Here is a 25,141-nt window from a genome sequence, read left to right as displayed (position 1 = left end):
CCAACACTTGGCAACTCACACCAAAACTATCTGCACTGATAAATATCTACAGCTAAGAGGAAGAACATGTACTTTTATTTCTTTAAAAAATTGACTGAAATAATTGGCTGATGTATCCCTGGAGTGCAGGGACATTAAAGAGAGAAGATAAGGGAAGCTATTTCAGGGATGGTGCGTCAATGACAACTGTTGCCCCCCCCCCCCTCCTCAATCCCACTCTCCACTAGCTCTTAACCTCATAGCCTTCAATGCCCAGAACTTTTCCAACAACAGACCCCTCTCTCCATTGCTTGTGCGTCTCATGATAAATATAGATCTCTATGACCCCTTCCCAATGAGCTGTGACACACGTGCGCACCGCCCAAGGGACCATACAGTATATAAGGGTGGGTGAGTGCATCAGGGTGGGAATTTGAATCATTCTACCTAACACAAACAAGAAAAAAACAATATAAAGAAAAAGTAAGAAAGAAGACAGAAGAGCTGTGGGAATTATTTCTTACTTTTAAGCCTCTGGAAGAGTCCCAGAGCAGAAGAATCAACTCTCTCCGCCTCCCTCTTCCCTCCCATTACTCTCCTCCTCTGCCTAACCCAGAACACTCAGCCATCCATGAGTGGGACCAACTCCTCTGCCTATCGATCGGAGCGTAGTTTTCACCAGACTTCATCCTCATCCTCATCTTCTAGTAACCCATACATGGAGAAGAGCCGGGGACTGTTTGCCGAGGACTTTGGCTCCTTCATGAGGCCTGGGAGCGACGCTCTGGGGTTTTCCAGTAAGTTTGGAGCAATTTGTAGGTCACTTTTTTTATGTACAAAGTGGTGTGAAAGTAGTAGCAACAGTGGGTGAAGAGACAACTTTGACTACAAGGTAGATTTATATCTGTGCTTTGTTTGAAGTGTGGTGTTTTTCTCCATAAATGTGAGATAAAAGAAGTCCAAGTTCAGAGGAAGGAGACAACAGACAGGACTCTCGTGTGATAGATGTGTGGACACATATGTTTTCTCAGCAAGAGAGTAGTTTGATAGGGTCACCAACGGGTTAAAAAGATGAGGAAACAAACTCTAAATTGGAGTTGGATTTTTTCAAGAATATATTGGCAAATTCTTTCAGGATTTTCAGATGTTTCGTGTTTCAAATACCTATTCAATTCAACAGAGATTTCACTTTATGCTTCATCTCCTAGCTCAGTAATGTGTGCAGCTGGTGTGAACTGTTCTGTATTGGTTCCCTGTTGGCGTACACAGACCTGTGAATGTGTGACATCTGAACTTTAAATGGACTCAGAGTGTGGCCCACAGTGTCTCAGGGGGAGAGCTTAACTGTTTTGGAACCATTGTTGGTACCCCGTAGGTGCAGTGCTAGATCCTGAGGGTGGGAGCAGCTAATGGGAAAGCAAGACACACACACACATGCACACAAGCCTTCTGGGGAATGCTGGACTGACTGCCAGCACCGTGACTTCACACACTGAGTATCTGGAATGGCGCCTGCATAAGGAATGACCAGATGGTTGCCCAGTGACCGGTGTACACACTAAATACATGCACATACACAAACAATCGGAATGATGTCACCCAGTCAACCTGACCTGCGTGAGATCAGAGCTATATCTCACACACACTAATTTCTAGTCAGTGTGTGAGGTCATGTGTTACCACGTAGTTCTTCACTGAGCTCAGAGTAATGGCACTCTCTTTGAATGTTATCATCGGATTGGATGGGCGTTATCAGTGGTTATCAGTGTCATAGATATTGCTCAGAAGGGGCCTGCTCCACATACTGGAAGATTCAGAAGGTTGTTCTCATTTATTCAAATGGTAACCGTAAAGAATACAAAACCATGTTGACAGAAGCAAAGAGAAGTGAGTCAGTATAAATAGCGACAAAATCTGCGTAGTGAAGTGGTCAGGGTGTATGGATCAGTAAATACCCTATATAATATAACCCATGAGTTTAACCTCCCAATGTGCGGGGTTTGTGCAGTTGCCCATTTGAAACATTCAACTGTTAGTGATAACAACTGATAACAGCCATTTAATGGGCTATTTAAAGTTTTAAATGGGTGTTAACAATTGGATCATGTGATTTAGTGTAATGTGAAAGGTCTCACTCATTGCGACAACACCAGAAAAATGTCACCCCGCTCTACAGTTCGCCATTTTAGTCACTGTAGCTCATTGTTTTTGTTTTCCATTTCCTCAAACTCTGCGCTCACTTACTCCATCTTTCAGGAAGCTAGTTTGGGTGAAATGTCTATAAGGTAACAGCACAGCACCAAACAGCAAGGTTTGCAACTTGCTGAGGGAAAAAACTGAACTAAAAACTGAAACCATGCTGTTTATATATCTGAACAGTGACTCTACAATGACTCTACGTACTTTATACCATAATAATACACAGCCAAGTAGGCTCGCTCCTAGTCCTATGTTATACAAAGACCTAGTGAAACAGAACATAATTAGCCTACATACTGTGTGATTTTATAATGTCAATACTTTCATGATAGTAGTGCTTCCCTGTGGTCTTACATGATGTCTTATCTTGTCTTGGGTTTAGGTGGCTCTGGAAATATCAAGACTCTTGGGGATTCGTACCAGTTCACAGTTGACGTGCGAGACTTCTCCCCTGAAGATGTCATCGTCACCACATCCAACAACCAGATTGAAGTTCATGCGGAAAAGGTGGGCAGCCTTTTGTTGGAAATGAATATGGAATTTACCTTATGTCTTTACGTAAGACAATATTAGCCTTTCCAAGATGTTAAAACTAAAATCTGTTTCCCTTGTCTCAAAGTCAATTCGTTTTTTCAATAGGTTTATTTTTTTTAAAGTCAAAATTAAGAGATTTTGACATTTTGTTCTACAACATAAAATACAAATTGGTAATTACCCCAATCATGATTTAGACGTTTTTTTTGTGTCTTAAAAAAAAGTAGTTGCTAACAAATGGCTAAATTGGATTACAGAGAGTGTCAGGGACAAAGATCACGCTTAACACCAGGAACCTTATTTACCAAATCATAAATTGAATTTATGCTTTAGAATCTTAAAATGAATTTTCATTTTTAAAGATGAACTTGCTGAACCAAACATGAAGGTATCATAAAGTTTGCCAAAGAGCTTTATTCATGCCATCATGAAAAATCCCATTTACTTTTTGTCGAATGTCGAACTACAAAGTACGTAATTCCTGCAATGAAGTCATTCTAAATATTTGTTTCTTCTGGCAGTTGGCACAGGATGGTTCAGTGATGAACACGTTCACACACAAGTGCCAACTACCTGAGGATGTGGACCCCACCTCAGTGACATCATCACTGGGCGCAGAAGGGACCCTAACAGTCAAAGCACGGCGACTACCGGCCAAACACGAGCTCGTACAGACCTTCCGCACCGAGATCAAGATCTAAAGAACTGACCCGCTTTCTCATCACAGATTTCTCACTTTTTTTGTTCTTATGCTTCTTCCTTATTTTCTGTCTTTACTTAAACCATTCTACTTTAAAAACTCAGCAGAGAGTTGGCACTATGCTCTATAAAACATGCCAGGTCCTCCATCTCCATGTCTGCAACAATGCTGCTCTTCATTTATATTCTGAGTTAGTTCAACATACACAGCAGCAGTAGGTCAAACCTGCAGGTTCTCTCACACACCCACACACACACACACACACACACACACACACACACACACACACACACACACACACACACACACACACACACACACACACACACACACACACACACACACACACTACTAAAAATGAAGACTCACCTAACAAATTGATGGTTACCACGTTAATAATAATTTGTAATATATCACATTTGTGTGAATAAAGTAATCCTGCTTTGACATAAACATGTGAGCTATTTCATTGATTTAGATCGGGACTAAAGTATAGTTTAAGCTACCAATGGAGAGTTGACAATCTATAAGAAACGTACAAATCTTGGGTATTTAAATTTAAATTTTTTGTAAGGGCGAATATAGCTGGTAATGGCTTGAGTATTTCTTCCCTTGTGTATAATGAATGCATTTATAGAGAAGGCTTTTAAACAACATTTAGGGTTTCATCTTGGAGAAATCTTCTTTTTTTTTAAACAGCTGAAAGTGTAAATAATTGGAAAATTCAATATGGTAATACAAATAAAAAAAAACAAATATGGGCTTGAAGGTGAGTAGGCAGTAAACAGCACAAGGCAATCTTTTCTGTTCTGAAAATCAGTACGAAAGCTCAGAGGTGATTCTATTCAGTGTTTTGTGTGTTTTGTCTGTCCTGTTTCCATGAGAAAATAATTTCGAAGGCTCTTTTCAATCTAAAATAATTTCGACAGCTTTGTGATGTGGCTGTAATTCACTTTATGTTCGAGCCAGGCTGTGACCTTTGCATTTTGGAAAGCTTTTCCCTGTGAAAGACCACATAACAGAATGATTTATGTTAGACTGTGAAGCAGCGTAGAAATTAATGATATATGTTATTTTCAGAGTGATGGGGAAATGATTATGAATTATTATTCTTATAGGACGTTCACAATTCTCATTGCATTTTATACTCATTACATCGGCACTAGCATATAATAGAGCATGCTTTTTTTAGTTGAAAGGATACTTAATACAAAAGCCTATAGGTTTTTGAGGGGTTTGCCATTCATTACATTGATGGCTTCAACTTCACATTTATGAATCAGATTAATAGCGTGTTGCTGCTTCAGATAATACCAGCCAGGGGATTAAAGCACTGATATACATAATAAATCAGCTCACAAAAATTGTAAGTTATTCATTGTGGATTCAATGTTTTATTACCTTTCCTATTTTTTTAGAATATAGGATTGATGCCGTTTGGTGGTTTTATGTCGTTTTCAAAACTTAAAAAATGATGGTTCATGATTAGAACATATAGATTTATAAATATGAGAGTTTAAAAGTTAGAAGAAAAGTTAAAAGGCAAAACCAAAACAATAGGCCTATATTTTTGTATGAAAGGGAAAATTGAGAAAAAATGATTGGAATTAAATGTAAAGACAGCTTGCCAAAAAATACAAGACTTTGGACAAGAATAAAAAATATGACATTAATCTTCTGGAACCAGACACTGAAATTGTTTATATTGGACAGGTCTCCCTTGAAAAAGAGATCGATGATCTCAATGGGACCACCTGACCTGGTTAAATAAAGGTTTGAATCAGAGCCGTATAATAGAATCTATTACTACTAGCCTACTATAATTCTATCTATACGGCGCTGGTTTGAATGAATAGAGCGTATTGCGCCACCACACGGTCATCATGTGCACAGCCCGTGTTCACACTGCGCACGCTCCAGTTATACATCCGGCCGGTCCCTATATCAATCGATCAGAGAGAGGAAGATGGCGCTGGATGGACTGAGTGGAGCATGATCGATCACCGAAAAGCTCGATTGGATTTGTTTTGCCTAACTGAGTCAAACATTCCGAATCATCGTCCGAGCTGCATTTTGGACCCGGAGTGAAAAGCGGCAACAAAGAGGTAATTCAGGACTTAGTTTATATGAACATGGCGCTTGCAGGGAGCGAAATGAGCGAGCTAGCAGAGAAAACAACAAGAGGTGAAGACAGGCCGGACTCGCCGCTCCGCCATCTTGTCCCTTCACTACATGCATGTCAAGGCAAGCTAAATTAATCCCTGATAACAAAGCTACAAGGATGGAGGAATTGTAATCGATTCATTGCACTGTCAAACCAAAGCTGTCAAAAACTTTTAGAGACACGTTATTTCCAGTCATTAAACATCTTTACTGCACTTTAATATTCTCGTGTTTTGTGTAATGCTGCATGTCCATAATGAAGCAAAAGTCTGGCGTCATTATTTTCTAATTTCTGACGTTACATTGTACAATATTGTTACTACGCACTTAGTTTATTAGCTAACGTAGCTATATTTCGAATGATCTTGGGTTTTAAATTGTATATCTGTTTGGAGTATTTCCTGCAGTATCTTGTAAGAAATGGAACAGGCACTAACCTACAGGAACAAAACATTTAGGACATGTTTATATTAAGTTTATTGACCATACAACCAAAATACCTTACAGACAATTCATGCACTTTTCGACAGACTTGACTAAAACACTGGTGCTATTCATTCAAACAAACCAAACGAGTGATATGCTGTATGAAGTTACCTTGTTTTCCTTTTTTTTAACGAGTCGAATACATTCCAAATGAGGATAGTTTTTAAGCATAAACGTGTAACTGTAGCCTACTGATCTTTTGAGCTCATAGTGTTTCATTGAATTGCAATTATGGAAGACAGGGTAAAGGTTAAAATCTATGTCCTGACAACTGTTTTAACTCTATGTTACTTTGTTAATGTTGGAGTTACATGGTTTTTGAATGCCAAAAGTCTTTATTTTGTTTCACACTGAACATTATTGGTATGACTGCTCTGGTCAGTCATAATAGTATTCAGATACTGATTAAAAAATGATGTTATATTAGGTATCAAGTTACTAAATAGTTAATCTTATTTATTTATATCAAATGTATTTAATATTTTGAACCGTATATATTTTGAATCAATTTTTAGATGTTTTTCAATAAATTATATATAAAGTTCAAGGTAAATAAATACGTAATGTCGCCAAAGTCAATGAGTAATCATTATGAATGATCATTGTAAGGCTCACAAAAAATTATTGTAATTTTGCCAATTATTTTCAATCATCCTCCAGTATTGTTAAAATAAAGGTCCAGGAATGTCATGTCACTGTAAAACACAACTGGTCAAGCTGACTGTCCACGTTTTTGAGCATTTCCTACGGGGCTCCATTTGACTCTCTGCTTTTCACTCTCCACAGAGACTCCTCCATCACCCTCAAGCGTCCTTCGGTACGATGGAGTTCCCGTGGCACAGTGGGAAGGTCCTGGAGCAGCTGAACCGCCAGCGCCGGCAGGGCCTGCTGTGTGACTGCACCTTTGTGGTGGACGGGGTGGACTTTAAGGCCCACAAAGCTGTGCTGGCAGCCTGCAGTGTTTACTTCCGCACGCTCTTCCTGGACCAGAAAGATGTGGTACATCTGGACATCAGCAATGCAGCAGGTGGGTTTCCATCAGTGTGCGCACTACGTATTTATGCATTACATTTTTTTTATATATTTGTTCTGCCTCGCTATCACAGTGTTTTCACTGCTGTACAACTACACTTGTTGCTCTATGCGGAGAAAATAACTTACAATCTTAAAAGACACAAAAAATTCGATCTGGCAGTCTTTTATGCATTTCATGGAAAATTAGGATATGTAGCAATAACATGGCGCCGATGAAGGCTGCTTCAGTGTTGTGACGAGCTCTGTTTTGTCTTGTTTTGTGCGTTAAATCAGTGTTTCTTTTTATCATCTTTATATTTTTTACCTACTATTGCAACTTATTTTCTTAGATTGTTTATGTTCGCACTACCAGAAACCAAAGCAAATTCCTTGTATGTGTATAAACGTACCTGGCAATATACTTGATTCTGATTCTGATTGAACAGCAAGGGAAAGTAACCTTCTTTTTTTTTTAAAGTTATTTATATATATTTACTTTAATTTAAGTTATGCCATGTCAGGCTATGTCTTCTATATTTAATGGTTTATAATTGCATTGTTTTATTTTTTGTGTTCTTGTTATCCTTTTTGTGTGTCTTTCAATGTGGAAAATTGGTAATAATAATAACCAGACTTATTTGATTGTTGTTTCTGGTTGCAGGTTTGGGTCAGGTCCTGGAGTTCATGTACACAGCCAAGCTGAGTTTGAGTCCACAGAACGTGGAAGACGTCTTGGCTGTTGCTAACTTTCTACAGATGCAAGAAATTGTGAATGCGTGCTCTGCGTACCAGTCCATGGCAACTACAGCTCCGTCCCTCATAACTCTGGATTTTGCCGTCGGTGAGTCACCGGTGCCCTCAATTTCCCGAATGCTAAACCAGGTCAATCTATCACTGCTGGTGTAGGAAGGGGCAGTCGAGGTTAACAAGAAACGTTTTTTGTTTGGAATAAATTCAACAATCGAATGTATTTAACCTTAACCGTCACTTTTAATGGCATGAGGTGTCTTTTGTTTATATTGTTAGTCATAAGGTATTTTCCACTATTTCCATAGTTGGAATCTTTACCTGCATTTTAAAGAAATAGGAAGTCCAAGCTTTACATTTTAAACTGCTGTTTGGGCATCCATATGAGTTAAATGTTGTAATTTTAAACTGATATTAATCTTTTTTGAAATTCACATCTAGTAAAGTATTTTTTTTTGTGCAAAAATATGGAGTTTGGACCGGTGCTTGAGAGCCCCGGATCACTTGCAGCTAGGGCTGCTCGATTATGGCAAAAATCATAATCTCGATTATTTGGGTCAATAATTGATATCACGATTATTAAAAACGATTATCCATTTACTTTGAAAACATCAATTTATTGGAGAAAAAAAATGTGAACAGTATGTTTTTAACAGTTGATTACCCTGAACTTTAAGTATAATTCAACTGAAAAACCAATAAAAAAAAAATGTAATTTGAAAAAAGAAAAGTAATAATAATAATAAAAACATAATCATTTATTTCGATTACGTTGTTTTCGTAATCGTTGCAAGCCATAATCGTAATTGCGATTAAAATACGATTAATTGAGCAGCCCTACTTGCAGCCCCTTCGCTCTCATCAGTTCATGACTATATACGGCCTGTTTGTTCATGTGTGTGTATTTCGGATCTATGTGTGTAATTATAAAATAACACCAGAGTGAAGAACTGAAACTGAATAAAGGTGACTTTAATCTTTATAAGAATTTAAAGTGACAAAGCTGTGCAGTTTAAAAAGTGGTAGCATTGCAAAAAATACAAAGGAATGTGCAAGGTTCACAGTATTTGTATGAGGAATGGCTCACATGATTTGCGTTAATGTAACAGAAGTGAATTCAACATTTTAATTAAACAATATAATATAGTCAAAGTATTAAACTGAGCTTTATAAACTGTTATTGTCCAGTGTATTAAATTCTCTTCTCCACTAACTTCTCATTCTTTTTTACAAACCAGAAGAAAAGCAAGGTGAGGAGCAGCGAGAGGAACCAGAGAGTGACCTGGCAGAAGCAGCATCTCAAGCAGAGGAGAACAGTAGCCCCCCCACAGAAGATCTAAAGCTCACACAAAATGAGGAAAACTTAAAGGAAGACACTTCCCCTGAAACACCACAGACAACTATTACTGAGCCCGAGCCCGCCAAAACCACCCCCGGCCCAGGAAGACCCCCAAAACCCCCCGCCCTGCCCTCTCCAACGAAGGTTCCTGTGGAGGAGGAAGGAGCGGCACAACAGGCGCCAGACGCTGACTACACACCCAGTCAGTGCTTTACTACAAAATGATGTCTAATAGATGCATTCCAGTGTTAACTCTTTTTATTTGACCAAGGAATTTGTTTTTGCTCTTTTTCTGTAAAGAATCACAGTTGAAATCCGCTGGCAGCTCCTACATGAGCTCTCGGGGGAGAAGAATCAGAAAACCTCCTCGACGGAACTTCCCACCAGGTGAGCACGCTGCACTGCTTTACTCTGCGGTATTAACCCAAACAACAACACAGCTTTTTCTGAGCCTCCACTGGTTATTGAATTTGTAGACAAACAAAATCCAGACAGAAAAGATTCAAAGGGATTATTGTTACATGCAAATAAGTACACTGTCGTTTTTGAAAATACTTAGGCTAATTCACCTTTACGGACCGTCTACACAGCAGCGTTAAAAAAATCTTGAAACGCTTCTGCCCATTCACTTTGAATGGGGTGACGTCACTTTCCCTCACTTTTCGCCGAACTGCATTGTGGGCAGGCGAGCGGAGATTTTCAGGATTTTCAGGATTCAAAGTTGAGCAATGTTCAACTTTTGAAGCTGAGGTGGAAGCGTCAGCCAATCAAATCCCGTATATGCAAATCTGACAGTTCAAGCGCTTGCCAATCAAACCGCGTGTATGCTGGGAGAGACATACCGCCGGTCATTTCCTCATATTCCAAAAAATGGAGGAGAAATTAGCGGTAGGGAATCACCCGGTGCTTTATGACCAGTCCCTATTTACCTACCGGGATATAAACCGGAGGAGCCAGGCATGGAGGGAGGTGGCAGAGACAGTGGTATGTTTTCGCCTGTTTTGGGGAGTTTATATCCAGTTTACTTCAAACTTTTTTGCTTCGTATGTCGCGGGCGGGAGATTCATGTGATTGGTTGTTCGCAAAAAATCCCCAAGCTTCAGATACGCCCACCTCCAAGATTTTTTTAACGCTGCTGTGTAGACGGTCCGTTACAGTCCACAGTGTGTACAAAAGATACATTTTCAGGTTTTTTCTTCTCAATCATCAGAATACCTTTATTTGTCCCACAGAGGGGAAATTTGCATTTGTTACAGCAAGAAAAGAGCCAAAGACAGCTTAATTTGAACCAAGAAGCTTGCATAAGAAGTATAAAAGATAACAAGTATTAAAGGTAAAAAGAATTACACAATTATTCAAATTTAAATTAATTAAAATACACATCCTGTAACAGTTCTGAGAGAATCTTCTACAATAAAAGGTTTTAACATGCCAAAAGTGGGTTTTACTATTTATTGACGAGTTAAACAAGCAAAATCTGATTATCTAAGATACGTTGGTGTATGTTATGGTAATAATAACGATGTCCTTTTTCAATGAGTATATATTGATAAAATGTAAGCGTCTTTGAGCATTAGGAAAAGCGCAATAAAAAATGTATTATTATTATTATTATTTTAAGTTAAACAAACAAATCTAGTCTGTTTTCGATATTTATAGTGTATTTTTCTTTTATGAAATCCCCCAACAATACTATCCTTAAGACATAAAAGGAAGTAAGGAAATACAATTGTGCAAGAGACATACAGGTGCAAGATGCAGGGATATATAGGAAAACAAGAAAGATAAGTAAAATATAAACATATAAAATGGAATAAGATGAAAGAGAATGTAACATTTAAATCCTTTCCAGTGGAATAAATAATGTAATGTATAATAATATCTAAAATAGGAAGGTTTTAATATAACTAGTGTAATTATTCTAGGGTGCACCTTACATTCAAGGCTTTCTGAAACATAGCTTAATAAATATGACTATTATACAAACTGCATTATCCGTCATATTTCAGACATTATGTCACTGAGTTCTCTGTTGTCTCCTTTGTAGACAATGACTCAGAGGAAGAAGGCCCATCAAAGACAAAAACTGAGAAGAAAGATTCCGAGCCAGCAGAAGAAGCTGGAGAACAGCAGGAAGAGGAGGATGAGGAGGATGAGGAGGATGAGAGTGAGGAGATGGACGACGGAGAAGATAATGATGAAGAGGAGTGTGGGGAGGAAGATGATGATGATATTGAAGACGAGATGGAAGAAGACGATTCAGGCAGCGACAGAGAAGGCAGACAAACTCATTCATCGACGATGAGCAGCCGGTCCGAGTCGAAGCCTTACAGCTCCGTGACACACGAATGTGAGGTGAGACAAAAAACATTAGTTGCCATAAACTAACTTTTCCACTTTTAAGCCGATTTTTTTACAATACAGTTTTAAGATATTGGTAATTTCTTACTATTTATTTAAAACGGATGAAAGATTTGAGTCAATTGACTTTTGGATCTGAAATTATTAAAACAACAAGATGAGGTAACATAAGCAGCAGCCAACAAGTTGCTGAGCAACACAGATTTCTAACGTGAAACAGTTTTATTCAGTGTTTTTACCAGTTTTAATCATTCCATCAGTGCGTTTTTGAGAGGAGTAGATATCTTTGGATAATTTAGCTCATGGTAATAACATCCTGAAGAATATCCAACAACAAGTAATCCTAACTGGAAAAGCTTAGATCAATGACAAACAAAAAACCACTGAATGAGAAAGCCCTTTACTGGGCAGAAAATTACATATTGCACATTTAATATCACCAACTTTGTGGCCATATCTGGAATAGAGCTGCTCATCACGGTCAAAGTATGAACATCCCCAGAGATACTGAGCTGTTTAACCTGATAAAGTGTGCAGATGCATTAAAGCTAAAATAGCTGCTTTAAACATAAACATTTAATAATGTCGATAGCATGGTGAACATCTTGGTGACATTCAAGCAGATATTGGTTTCTTTTGCATAAATATATTTTCATTAAAACGTTTGTGTCAGCTAAGTCTTAATGACATACTTCGTCTTTCTTTTCCAGGACTGTGGGAAGAAGTTCACGCACACGGGTAACTTCAAGAGACACATGCGCATTCACACGGGAGAGAAGCCGTTCAGCTGTCGGGACTGCAACAAGGCTTTCTCTGACCCCGCGGCCTGTAAAGCTCATGAGAAAACACACAGGTGAGTGACTTATTATATTCAGCATTATTATTTGTACAAAATAGCATCACCATGTAACACTTCTATTGGCTAGTGCTCCAACACATTGTACGTGATACACTAAGGGGCTGGACTTTTCTAAGCTGTTGACCAATCACAAAAGAGCCAGCTAACCAATCAGAGCAGACTGGGCTCTGGCTTCAGACAGAGGGTGAAAAGAGGTGCTGCAGCACAGGCAGTTTGATAAAAATAGAGAGCTTTTTGAACATTAAAGCATTTAAACGTGTCACAGTAGAGGCACAAAACCCAAATATGTACCTGAAAATTAGCATAAAAATGCCCCTTTTAAGTTTTACTTTTTTTTGTGTTTAATGGCCAAGGTTCAGGCAAAACAGGTTCGTTTTCAGTCCTTGATGGAAGATGTGTAGACTTATCTTATTCCTGAAATCCATTACGTGTGCTTGTTTTATAAGAGTTTTAAAAAGCGCATGGATCTCTTATCTAGGCTATGTTGCTACTTTTACTATAAACGTCAGTTGATTGCCAGGCACAGGCAGTATGAGAAAAATAAAGACCTTTTTGAACATTAAAGCATGTAAACATGTCCCAGTATGGGCACAACATACAAATATCAACCTGAAAACAAGCATAAAAGGCCGCCTTTAAGCTCTGTCAGTTTTATATCATTAGTTGTGCTCTTGTCTCCCCCTAGCCCTCTGAAGCCGTACTGCTGCTTGACGTGTGGGAAGAGCTACCGGCAGATCAGCCTGCTCAACCTGCACCGGAAGCGTCACACGGGCGAGGCGCGCTACAGCTGCGACGTCTGCGGAAAACTCTTCACCACGTCGGGGAACCTGAAGCGGCACCAGCTGGTCCACAGCGGGGAGAAGCCGTACCACTGCGACTTCTGCGACAAGGCTTTCTCCGACCCCACCGCCAAGATGAGGCACCTGGAGACGCACGACACGGAGAAGGGCAACCGCTGCCCCTACTGCGACAAGCGCTTCAACCAGGTAACAGCATGTTGGTGAACAGGTTGAGGTTAATTGTAGACTTTTCAGGGAAATGTCATAAAGTTTTAAACCTTTAGAAAAGCTTAGTTAGATTGCCACCATTACCATATAATTACCAGTGAAGTGTTACTGAGTGAATTATATTGAGTTTGTTTACTTTTTGTGTCTTTAGCCTGGAAATCTGAAGGCTCACTTAAAGATCCATATCGCAGACGGGCCTCTCAAGTGCAAGGAATGCGGCAAACAGTTTACTACATCAGGTAAGAAGACAGTATGGATTATACTTTCCATGAATTTAGTTTATTTCTGTTATACAGTCATATTTACCTGTAAGAAATGTGCTGAAGTCAGTCACTTTGGCAGCCAGGAGAGGGCTCAAAAGTTGAACCATTTAATCATGATTTGAATTAAAATGATCTACGAGTGGTGGTTACACAGTAGCTACAAGAATAAAATGATTCTATTATAGAATAAAAAATACATAGTTATCACCAACTCAAAGAATGCCCAACGTGTACAGTGAACATTTTATCTGGAGCAACCACAATTCTAGCTGCTTCAGTTTAAATCCATGTTTTGTCTTCTCTTAGTTGTCTTTGCTTCCAGGCATTTCACCTAATCTTTCTGTGATGGAATCTTCTTCTTCTTTTTTTAGGCAATCTGAAGAGACACCTGCGAGTCCACAGTGGGGAGAAACCGTACATCTGTATGCACTGCCAGAGAGCGTTCAGTGACCCCGGAGCTCTGCAGCGGCACGAACGCATCCACACAGGTACTGCCATGACACTTATCATCATTTAATCCTTTTTCAGTTTGAACACTATACGATTTGTATTCACCTGACACCATGTTGATGCTGTAATCCTTATTTACAGGAGAGAAGCCCTGCGTCTGTCCCATCTGTGGAAAGGCCTTCACACAGGCCAGCTCGCTCATCGCTCACGTCCGCCAGCACACCGGAGAGAAACCCTACGTGTGCGATCGCTGCGGCAAAAGGTATGATAAAAAAATGAAGATGCATTTGTGCTGTTACAGAAGGTTAATACAATAACAAAAAGACTTGTATCTGTGGAATATAAACTGACATTATACCATATTTTTATTTAATTTCTTTATAAAACTGTTACAAAACCCAATTTCCCATGGGTTAAAAGAAGTGTTATGATTCTGAATCCAATAAGAAGATTTAAAAATATGTAAAGAGAGATCCGAGCACATAAACTGTGATTTAAAATTGTATCTTAAAGTTACTTTATTGTTGTAAAATGTTGTTGATATTTGCTGCATTAAGACTTGACATTAGCAGAAAACACATTATATAGGAACATATGAGCAAACACCAACCTGTGGTAAAAAAAACAGACAATTATTCAAGACATATAATGTATTAAGAGCCTCAAAGCAGATCTTGCATAAGGAATAGTAAGGAAGCCCATACCATGTTTATGGCCTAGGCATGTGGCATTTGCAATGTACCATATTAAAGAAATACTGCCAAGAATGTCTTCACAAAATCTGCAGCTAGAAGAAATCTAGTTGCAATGCCAGTGAATGAGTAGGAAACAAGATGACCAGTGAATAAATTCTCTCTCTCTCTCTCTCTCTCTCTCTCTCTCTCTCTCTCTCTCTCTCTCTCTCTCTCTCTCTCTCTCTCTCTCCGGACAGGTTCGTGCAGTCCAGTCAGCTGGCCAATCACATTCGGCATCACGACAATGTCCGGCCCCACAAATGTCAGATGTGCTCAAAGGCATTTGTTAACGTGGGAGACCTGTCCAAGCACATTATCATCCACACAGGTAAGGACAAAGTTATCTTTTTAATAAATATTTTACTTAAAGGGGACCTATCATGCAAAATGCACTTTTGTACGTCTTTTATACATGAATATGTGTCCCCGGTGTTCCAGGGAACTCACCAAGTGTCAGAAAACACAACCCTCTCTATTTTCCTCCATACCCAAATCTCTAAAAAAGGGGCTGCAACGGATCTGATAAAAACTGATCCAGATTTGAACACTGTCCTGACGTCAGGACGGTGGCGCTACGGCTATTGGGCCAACTCCACCAATCCGGAGGAGATAGCCACGGCCATTGCCGTTCGAAAGCGCTGGAGACGCTGTAGTACATATGCCAGGCCTGTAGATGGTGCTGTTCTCACAGAATCTGCCCTTGCAAAAACAGAGCTAAAAAATGTCAAATTGAGCAAAATGAGGCATGGCTAAAATGCATGATCTGTTTGGTATTTTGAAAATAAAAAAGTATAAATATGCCTTATATAGGTATGGTCCTACACTATATTATTCAAATATAGCATGATAGGTCCACTTTAATTTAAACTACACAAGTCTTGTCTGTCCTCTTTCACATTCAAACCACGAAGCAGAAATCCTTTTTTGTCCCACTTTGGGGTGATCTACAATCTTACAGCAAAAGAAAGTCACTAAATGAAGAGACAAGCACACGTTAATAAAATCAAGAAAATAACAGATTTATGTTAAAAAACAAAATCAAGCAGTAGAATTATAAAGTAAATAGTTTGTCTTTGCTGTATTTAATTACTCTGTTAAGCATGTTGAATTGCGTAAAAATGTGTAATATACAAATAAAGTTGCTTTGCCTTTCCTCCTTACATTTTCACTTCATTCGTTTCCTCCCTCAGGAGAGAAACCGTTCCTGTGTGATAAATGCGGCCGAGGCTTCAACCGGGTGGACAACCTGCGCTCACACGTCAAGACCGTGCACCAAGGGAAGGCCGGCATGAAGCGGCTGGTGTTAGCCGGGGGCAGCGCAGACGAGGGGCTCGACGGGTGCGCGTCTACCTCTGACGGCGAGATCAACATAGTTACCGTCACTACGGAGGACATCGTGGCTCAGCTGAGAGGTCAGACAGCATCTTTTTTTGTATTCAACTTATTCACTATTAATACAGACAAGGTACAGGAAAACCAAACTAGTTAGAGTGGGAGGGCATGATTGGAGCTTATAATGGTCAAAAACCTCAAACATTATGGCAAAATAACTACAAATCTTATGAAAGCCTTCAAAGGTTTACAAAAAATCAAGTACAATTCTTAACGCAGGGTTCCGGGATTTTAGTGGAAATATCATGCCCTTGTCTTTGACAAAAGCTGTATTTATCACCATGAACTTCTGCACATAATAAAAGAAGAATTATGATTAAAGGGCTCACACATTAAGGAGTGTTTGTTTATGTTGTTTCTGTTTACAGTAGTTCCTGTGGCTGCTTCAGGGTCTGCAGATGAGACTGAGGCTTTAAAGGCTGAAATCACAAAGGCAGTGGAGAAAGTGCAAGAAGCAGGTAAGAATGTGTTTGGAAAATACATTACAGTATGCACACAAACATCTGTATTTTAATAATGGAATAATCTCACTGGTTTAGGAGATCCTACTAACAATGCGATCAGGAATTGCATTTAACAGGATATTAGACACAAGTTGGAGTAACAGAAAAATACTAAACTAAATGTAGGAATGTGTAATTCAACTTAATTTGAGGGGGAAAGCTGTGGTGGGGGTTTAAGATGCCACAGGGGAATAATGATCAGCATTTTTACAGACTGATCCTCTTGTATATGGCCAGAATTGGTACAGTGGTTGAGTTATTATGATATTCAACATCAGCTATCCACACATTCACTAATACTGCATCAGGACTAAATGTTGTATATTTCCTAATGAAAACACAAGAATTCCAATCAACAGTATTATTGCATAAAGTATTAATGATACATTTAAAATAGGCATGGATACACAAATATTTGTGAATATCAATGAATGCTTTAAAACCTATTTTCAGAGCAGACAAATGCTTTTTGCTTAATGGACTTTTGTGTGAATGTGCAGTTGAATATCTGCATCACAACACGATAACAAGTTTGGTAAAGAGATAAAAATGACAGGATGTTGAAATAAAAACTCTACTTCAGATCTATTTGATAGCTGTTCTGGAGCTTTATATGGTCTTACGTGGTTTTCATCATCAGAAAGAGTTGTCATTGAATTGTAGATGTTCAAATGTATGTTTTATATAATAGCTTATACTTACTTCTCATCCATACTTGCCTATTAGTTTTGGTTAAAATGTAAGTCTTGAAAAAGTGCCACCAATGTATTTTGTCACATTCCTGGAATGTGAGACAGTCTTGGAGGAGCAGAGCGAAGTCAGCATTGTTTATGAAGCAGGGTATAGAAAGTAAAACAAATTAAATAGACAACCCTAACCCTAACCCATGTAAACATGTTGCAGTAGAAGCACAAAATACTAATATAAACCTGAAAATGAGCATAAAAGCGCCCCTTTAAAGAACTTAATGGATTTTATTCTATGCCAGATCACTGAAAAACACATTGGTATCAGTCTATTAATTCAACTCCTCTCTTGTTCCCAGACCCCAACACCCAGATCCTGTACGCTTGTGATTCATGCGGGGATAAATTCTTGGACGCCAGCTCCCTCGCCCAGCACGTTCGCATCCACACAGCTCAGGCCCTCGTCATGTTCCAGGCAGATTCCGACTTCTACCAATACACCACAGCCACTGCCGCCGAGGGGGATTCTGCCACAACATGGCAACCCACGGCGGAGCAAGTCATCCAGGAAGGAGGAGAGCTGATCTTCCGAACGACAGTTGGAGAGGGAGAGGGGGGGATAGTGGGGGAGAGACAAGAACAGGAAGAAGAGACTGAAGGGGTGACTCATGAGGAGAGGAGGGAGGAGGAAGAGGAGGAAACCCACACTGAGCTCCACACAGAAGGAAAGGATGAAGCTGCAGCAGAAGTAGAGGAGAAGGAAAAAGAAGAGGAGATGGAATGTGAGAGTTAGGCATAGGGGGGAAGATTTGTGAAGAAAGAAATATTGAATATTAAATATTGCTGGAAATAAATGTAATTATTTAACAGGAGATGGAAATATAAGAAATAACGTGTGAGGATTGCAAATGTTACAAGTGAATCTAAACTGGATTTATAACATAGAATATAACCTTTTTTTGGGTCAAAAATGTTGTTATTTTGCATCCTTATTCCAGGATTCTATGTCTTGTAGTTTGTTTATTTTTTGACTGAAATGTTGGACTTTGCTCTGTCCTTTGTATTAGGATATCACAATCCTGTTTTACCCATTTCCCCTTAAAAATGACCTTGTCGTTATTTTTCCATTTCTCTCGGATGAGATATGTACATTTTTCTTAAATAGTCCAACTATTTTATTGTACTTAGTTGTAAGTATTTTCATGAAATTCACCCTATACAGAGATTATTTACATATACAGAGGTGGGACTAAAGAGTTATTTGGGGGTTCATTGCCACCTCCTTTTCTAGGAAGTAGGAAGAGTGGATTCATGTCCTACCTAAAATTCTGCTTGTATACTATTTGTATATTTGTTTTGTCCTCTGAAAAAGTCTTAATACCTCTGATAAAAGATAAAAGGAACATTTGTGGAGATGATAACCTGGTTAACAATTTGCCATTTTTGGTGATACCAAGACATCTTCTTTTGGTATTGCATTAAAATGATCACATTTGTATAAAGACTGACACCAATGTTTTTAAGTTATTATTTGTTTTGTTTGTATTAACACCTGAAAGATTCGTATTAGATATCCGTAACTTACACTCACTGGTAGTAGTTTACATCCCAACAATAAAAAATCATCACAGTCTCACTCGCATTGTTTTGTGCTTTGATTTTAACTTTTTTATAATAACGTTTTGTTATTACTTGTGTCCTTTTAAGTCTACATTGTTCACAGAATACCTAGAATGTCTGAGAAAGGGACTTTCCAGGTATGTGGGGCAACCAATTCATATATTATAAGGAACAGTCACTTTCCAGTAATATGGCATATTACTTTAAATATTCATTGGATTGACATAGTTTTCCTTAAAATGATTTCCCAACATAATACATCTCTTAAGACAAACATCCACACAACTTTTAGATTCAGGCAATGCACCTCCTTATACAATAAAGTCATGGAAGTATTTATCTTTAGCTATGATTATGCTTTACATTTGTAGAGATACGCTTCCTAGTTCTCATCCATTCCCCAAACTGGACTTCTTCCGTGATGGTCAGCCTTATAATAAAGCTTTCCTCCCATTGGCGGAGAGTCAGCCGGAGAGACGCGTTCCTCTCTGTGATTGGCTGCAGCTCGGGGTCAAAGTGAAGTAGTCTCCTAACGCTGACGTCGACTTCTGCAGCAAAATGGCGTCGTTGACAGCAGTCATGCAGACGAGCCAGCCCGGTTCTTTATTATCTTCCAAAAGACGGAGCGGAATGATGTCGCAAAGGAGGTTCAGACTTTTGGACAACAGTGTCTTTGTGTTGCTTGCGTTATCCTCTTTGTTGCATTGTGCTTTGGCTGACGGCAAAACGTTGGTTCTACTGGACAACCTCAACATCAGAGACACCCATTCAATCTTCTTCCGCAGTCTGGCAGGTCAGTAAGACATGTTTTTTTTTCATCCATAAATGCTCTTTACTTTATTGTTATACCACCCCTTGTATTGCTGACAGGTCTCTTGTAGGTAACATGACTTTAGAGACTTTAGGACTTGAGCCTGTTGTAGACTTTAGCTTCATGCAGCACGGCTAGGCTAACGTTAGCTTTATTATGCTCGCTGTGTCTTGCCAAACTTAATTCAAGGCGCTAGCAGTTTATACTATTTGTACCTAACTAATGATAGTTTAAGTGCTTGTTAATTTAGACTTGCATTGCATTCAATAGACACAGGGACACTCTTGAATTTGGCGTACTTCTAGTAGCGTCACGACAAAAATAATTAATCATTTGACACAATCAGCACTTTATGATCAATTCAGCAGTCATCAACCAAACATGCAGATATGACTTATGGATTTGATCAAGGCTACATTGATTTGAATACATATAAAGTTATAAACAGTATGTTGACATTCCTTCCTGAGCTAACTAAGGATTTGCATGCCATCATACTGTAAATGGACTTGCCAATTTATTCCCAGCTTTTTTGCTTAGAAAATGTCAAGCAGGTGCATTATGTAAAGCGAAAACCAGATCATCTACTTGAGTAAAGTTAGCAATGCCACAGGGTAGAAACACTCTGCTACTACTACTACTACTAATACTGCTACTACTACTACTACTACTACTACTACTACTACTACTGATAAAACAGGAAAAGTAATGCATTGATTATAAGTATTGATCCATTCATTTTTACAGTATCATTGCAATACTTTATTATTTAAATAATGTTGAACATCTTTCCATAAAGTTTAGTTTTGGCTTCCTAAATGAAGTAGCCTAGTGTTGAAGAATAAAGTACAAGTACCTCCAAATGTAATAAGTTACTTTCCACCACTGGGGTAACCCACTTTCCTTTTGAATGGTTTCATGTATACTGTAGAAACCAAAATCCTTTATTTTGAAAACAAAACATATACAATTCTGGTGGTTTCACATGACCCTTGACAATAACCACTGACAGGAAGTTTTTCACATGTTGTGCTAAATGTAAAGGAGTTAAAGTATGGAAGTAATGCACAACACATTTTTTTTTTTTAACTTTTTCATCATGATGTATCTCTCCCATTCAGATCGAGGCTTTGACATCACATTCAAGACGGCTGACGATCCCTCCCTATCTCTCATCAAATACGGCCAGTTCCTGTACGACCATTTAGTCATCTTCTCACCATCAGTTGAGGGTAAGTCTAACACTCTTCAGTTAAAATCATGTTGACAGACTTATGTCTGACTTGTTGATTTGATAAAAGAATCACGTTTTGATCTTCGGCAGACTTTGGAGGAAACATAAACGTGGAGACTATCACATCCTTCATTGATGGTGGAGGCAATGTCCTGGTTGCTGCGAACTCAGATATTGGTGAGTAAAAAACACCTTTTTTGTAATATTAGAAAAAACACAATATTATTGCATATACTGAATTGATGGTCTTCTCCTGTTTACAGGTGACCCTTTGAGGGAGCTGGGCAGCGAGTGTGGCGTCGAGTTTGATGAAGAGAAGACCGCCGTCATCGACCATCACAACTACGACGTGTCTGATGCTGGAGAGGTAAACAGAGTTCTGATCAGACAGAAGGCTCCTTCACTTTTTTTCTCACATCAAGCCTTTAGATTTCCATGTCTGTGTGTTTATTTACAAGTGATCCTTCTCTTCTACAGCACACCCTGATTGTCGCTGACCCAGAGAACCTGATGAAAGCTCAAACTATTGTTGGTACACCCACCAACAAACCAGTTCTATTCAAGGGTGTCGGGTAAGCACAGAAGCACATGATTTACATGTTGATAACTAAGTATTGAAAGTATGATAAAGCAATTCTCCACTCTAACATTTAGTATGTTGACGCCATTGATATTCTGAGACATTCACTCTTTTACTTGTTTACACAATTTAAATAATTACTTTACATAGCTAATACGCTATAGGAAAAAAAAAGAATAAGGATAATATATCATGCATCGGTCCGTTTTGGGAGTTTGGGCTAGTTTTTTTTCATGCCATGTCTTTATTCAGACTAGTAGAAAGAGAAAAAACAAATAACTAATAATTTAGGTGATTGTTTTTTACCTCAATTCGATTTCCCTTAAATTAAACAAAGGTTTGCATTAGATAAAGCCCCATTTGTATAGTAAAAGGCAACATCTCTGAAAAACTTGTCATACCAAAAATAATTGTTTAAATGTGAATTATTAACTGGGAAAGTTTTATTGTGAGACTTTTGAAGAAAGAGATGGTGTGTTGCAGCTTTATATTAACATTAAAAGATGAACAGCAAATGCAAGCCATATAAAGTCAAACATGCACTCCCCCCCCCCCCCCCCCCCCCCCCCCCCCCCCCCCCCTTGCAGCATGGTGGCAGACCCAGAGAACCCTCTTGTCCTGGACATCCTGACCGGCTCCTCCACTGCCTACTCCTTTTTCCCAGACAGACCAATCTCTCAGGTAAGATGACTGAACATAAAAGTTATGTTAGATTCTTAATTTATAAAGAACTGTATCATTGTGTTTATATACCCTACCGTTTCCTCATTTATGCCGGAGATGCACATTTCTTTCTGTGGAGTCTCAGAAACCATGGATAATTGTTTTTATTTAGCAAATTCAAAAGATGTAACATGATTTTGTGGTATTTAACTTTCCTAACTTCTCCAGTACCCCCATGCTGTTGGCAAGAACACCCTCATGATCGCCGGCCTTCAGGCCAGAAACAATGCCCGAGTGGTTTTCAGCGGCTCCCTGGATTTCTTCAGTGATGCCTTCTTCAACTCTGCAGTGCAGAAAGCCACGCCCGGCTCCCCAAGGTAAGACTTACTGATCATAATTGCTAATACAGATTCTGTCACAATGACCTCCATGACGTTCTGACCCTTGACCTGATCAATTCTACTGTAAATGATGCAAAGAAACATGCTGCATCCCATCAAAGGGGGATCGACTCTAACTGGTTACATTGTTATTTAATGAAGACATAGACATTGTCCAATTATCAATTTTTAAAGTTCTTGTGGTGTTTGTTAGGCATGAGCAGACAGGGAACATGGAGCTGGCCGAGGCTCTGTCTCGCTGGGTGTTCAAGGAGGCCGGAGTCCTCAGGGTGGGAGCTGTCACCCACCACACCGTTGGAGAGGTCTCTCCTCCTGCAGCGTACACAATCACTGACCTTGTGGTGAGTTTATGTGAACAATCATCCCCGGAAGATGTTTTTTTATTTTAGCCTGAAAGAAAGTGTGTGTATTCTCTACGTGTTTATCTCATTGAAGTGCAAAACTTTCCCACGCAGGAGTACACCATCGTCATCGAGATGTTGTCCCAGGGCCGCTGGGTTCCCTTCAACGGAGATGATATTCAGCTCGAGTTTGTGAGGATCGATCCCTTCGTCAGGACTTATCTCAAGAGAAAGGGTATGTTGCTGTTCTTATGAAACAGTCTGCTTTGAATATGTGGGTTAGCAGCTGTACATTTGCAGTCACTAACTGTATGCATTCTTTGTCGTCTTTCCTTAAGGAGATAAATACAGTGTCCAGTTCAAGCTGCCCGATGTGTACGGAGTCTTCCAGTTCAAGGTCGACTACAACAGACTGGGATTCACACACCTCTACTCCACCACTCAGGCAAGTTAATCAGAAGCTTTCTTGCACTTAAGTCTACTTAAATCAAAATGCTGGTATGGTTGAGGGAAGTGGCAAATGGGCTAAAATACCAGAGATTTAATCATTTATAGTTCCTCTTTCTTATATTGCTTTGCTTAATGTCTATCTTTTTTTGTATCGCAGGTTTCTGTGCGTCCCCTGCAGCACACTCAGTACGAGCGCTTCATCCCCTCAGCCTACCCATACTACGCCAGCGTGTTCTCCATGATGGGCGGACTCTTTATCTTCAGCATAGTGTTCCTGCACATGAAAGAGAAGGAGAAGTCAGACTAATGCAGAGAGACAACGGTGAAGGCATAACGAGATTATAGAAAACATGTGGTGTGAAGAGCTGAAATTGAATGTCTTGAATCTTCACGCCAGGACTTGGACAGCAGTCCTCCGAAAAAATACACTTTCTGTTCGGTTATTGGGTTATTTAATAAATCGGGGCTTAAAGCCAAAAGGGGTTACTGTAATGCAGTGGTTGGGTTTTTTTTTTTTTTTTGTACTCTGGAATCACTCAAAGCCTGATAAATGTACTGAAGTCAGTCAGCGTTTGTATTAAGTTGCTTTACATTTGATAAAAATATCTCCTAAGTAAAGCACTTGCCCTGGAACATTGAAAGGAATCCATATCTAAATTTGACCCACATGTTCTCAGTCTGGGAAGTTTATTGTGGTAACTACATGCACTGAATATGCCAACTGCTAATTTGTTTTTTGATAAGTGTTTCCAAAAAAGTTGGAGTCATCTTAACAATAAAATATTGACATTCCACTAAATACAAATTCCTGTCCTTTCTGTGACCTGACATAAGTGTACTTTCATTTTAACACTGCATGAGTATATGCTTTCTTTACCTAATTGATGGTATTTTACTTCATAATGCTATATGCTATGACTGACATAGTGTTGTTGGTTGGCATGATGTTCTTGGTATGGAGAGTATTCATGCCAAACTCAAAATATGGTCATTCAAATCTTCAGATGCTTTGCAAAAGGGAAATGTGCTTTATGTAAGGCCTGTTTGCATCTAATTCAGTAGCGGTAATACAGTAGATATCAATAATTGCTTTTTAAGTAATGAGAATTCCAAGCCAACCCTTCCATAATGTCATTTTGAAAGGTAACAATTCTAATTAAACATATCTACACTTAATTCCTCACTAGTCAAAGTGTAAATTCCTTATCAATGATTAATTTATTTGTAGTGTCAATGGTCATTGTAGATATCAGGAACTTAATTAAAGTTACTCAACTTGTATCATTGACTTCTATTCAAAATGAATTACAGATGTTTAAAGTTCAACTTTGAAGTGTTACAAGCCATATCAATAATGTAAGACTGGTTGCAATTTTAGATAATGATGTACATTGTAGTGACACCCTGAAGTGACAATGAAAAGTGACATTTGTATAAACATGCTTTAGCTACTTTTACTTTCTGAATGAATGACCGGGTGAACCAATTATAATTGTATTTATTTATAATAAGTTAAAACCGGCAGTATGCACCCTAGCCGATTTGAGGAGCAAGTTCTGACGATTACAAATCCAGTCATATTTTATTAATATTTGTGTTTTCGCATAAATCCAACTTTAAAGTAG

The 25,141-nt window shown here is 38.9% G+C and overlaps 3 protein-coding genes across 4 annotated transcripts; all 3 read left to right on the top strand.

The window, feature by feature from the left end:
• The first annotated feature begins 416 nt into the window (after positions 1–416).
• Positions 417–4,762, top strand: hspb7 (heat shock protein family, member 7 (cardiovascular)). The gene is made up of 3 exons (XM_034144674.1): positions 417–776; positions 2,561–2,685; positions 3,234–4,762. The coding sequence occupies exons 1-3, from the start codon at positions 611–613 to the stop codon at positions 3,411–3,413; spliced, it is 471 nt and encodes a 156-aa protein (XP_034000565.1). The 5' UTR covers positions 417–610; the 3' UTR covers positions 3,414–4,762.
• Positions 4,763–5,354: 592 nt separating this feature from the next.
• Positions 5,355–19,054, top strand: zbtb17 (zinc finger and BTB domain containing 17). Of its 2 annotated transcripts, none has more exons than XM_034144982.1 (15): positions 5,355–5,517; positions 6,848–7,088; positions 7,737–7,916; positions 9,064–9,363; positions 9,462–9,548; positions 11,209–11,516; positions 12,233–12,375; positions 13,067–13,367; positions 13,540–13,627; positions 14,023–14,139; positions 14,243–14,363; positions 15,033–15,163; positions 16,026–16,247; positions 16,596–16,685; positions 17,776–19,054. In XM_034144982.1, exons 2-15 carry the CDS (start codon positions 6,884–6,886, stop codon positions 18,207–18,209), a joined length of 2,727 nt encoding a protein of 908 aa, XP_034000873.1. In that variant the 5' UTR covers positions 5,355–5,517; positions 6,848–6,883; the 3' UTR covers positions 18,210–19,054. The 2 variants fall into 2 exon arrangements, with proteins under 2 accessions (XP_034000873.1, XP_034000872.1); XM_034144981.1 differs by having other exon boundaries at positions 9,061–9,363.
• A 513-nt stretch (positions 19,055–19,567) lies between these two features.
• Positions 19,568–24,072, top strand: ddost (dolichyl-diphosphooligosaccharide--protein glycosyltransferase subunit (non-catalytic)). Its single transcript, XM_034144983.1, has 11 exons — positions 19,568–19,829; positions 20,969–21,079; positions 21,172–21,258; positions 21,345–21,448; positions 21,559–21,653; positions 22,249–22,342; positions 22,553–22,701; positions 22,919–23,066; positions 23,181–23,301; positions 23,405–23,511; positions 23,674–24,072. Exons 1-11 carry the CDS (start codon positions 19,595–19,597, stop codon positions 23,821–23,823), a joined length of 1,401 nt encoding a protein of 466 aa, XP_034000874.1. The 5' UTR covers positions 19,568–19,594; the 3' UTR covers positions 23,824–24,072.
• Positions 24,073–25,141: the final 1,069 nt, after the last annotated feature.

This window comes from Trematomus bernacchii, unplaced genomic scaffold, assembly GCF_902827165.1.
Source record: "Trematomus bernacchii unplaced genomic scaffold, fTreBer1.1, whole genome shotgun sequence".
Classification (NCBI taxonomy): Eukaryota; Metazoa; Chordata; class Actinopteri; order Perciformes; family Nototheniidae; genus Trematomus; species Trematomus bernacchii.
Note: the sequence above shows the minus strand (reverse complement) of the source record. Positions and strands in the feature narration are given on the sequence as shown.

Excerpts from the sequence above, each read along its gene's own strand:
- hspb7 (XM_034144674.1), top strand. The coding sequence starts at position 611 with ATGAGTGGGACCAACTCCTCTGCCTATCGATCGGAGCGTAGTTTTCAC. Across the intron at positions 777-2,560 it reads CGACGCTCTGGGGTTTTCCA|GTGGCTCTGGAAATATCAAG; the intron begins GTAAGTTTGGAG and ends TCTTGGGTTTAG. Across the intron at positions 2,686-3,233 it reads TTGAAGTTCATGCGGAAAAG|TTGGCACAGGATGGTTCAGT; the intron begins GTGGGCAGCCTT and ends TTCTTCTGGCAG.
- zbtb17 (XM_034144981.1), top strand. The coding sequence starts at position 6,884 with ATGGAGTTCCCGTGGCACAGTGGGAAGGTCCTGGAGCAGCTGAACCGC. Across the intron at positions 7,089-7,736 it reads GGACATCAGCAATGCAGCAG|GTTTGGGTCAGGTCCTGGAG; the intron begins GTGGGTTTCCAT and ends TTCTGGTTGCAG. Across the intron at positions 15,164-16,025 it reads GCACATTATCATCCACACAG|GAGAGAAACCGTTCCTGTGT; the intron begins GTAAGGACAAAG and ends TTCCTCCCTCAG.
- ddost (XM_034144983.1), top strand. The coding sequence starts at position 19,595 with ATGGCGTCGTTGACAGCAGTCATGCAGACGAGCCAGCCCGGTTCTTTA. Across the intron at positions 22,702-22,918 it reads GCCACGCCCGGCTCCCCAAG|GCATGAGCAGACAGGGAACA; the intron begins GTAAGACTTACT and ends GGTGTTTGTTAG. Across the intron at positions 23,512-23,673 it reads ACCTCTACTCCACCACTCAG|GTTTCTGTGCGTCCCCTGCA; the intron begins GCAAGTTAATCA and ends TTTGTATCGCAG.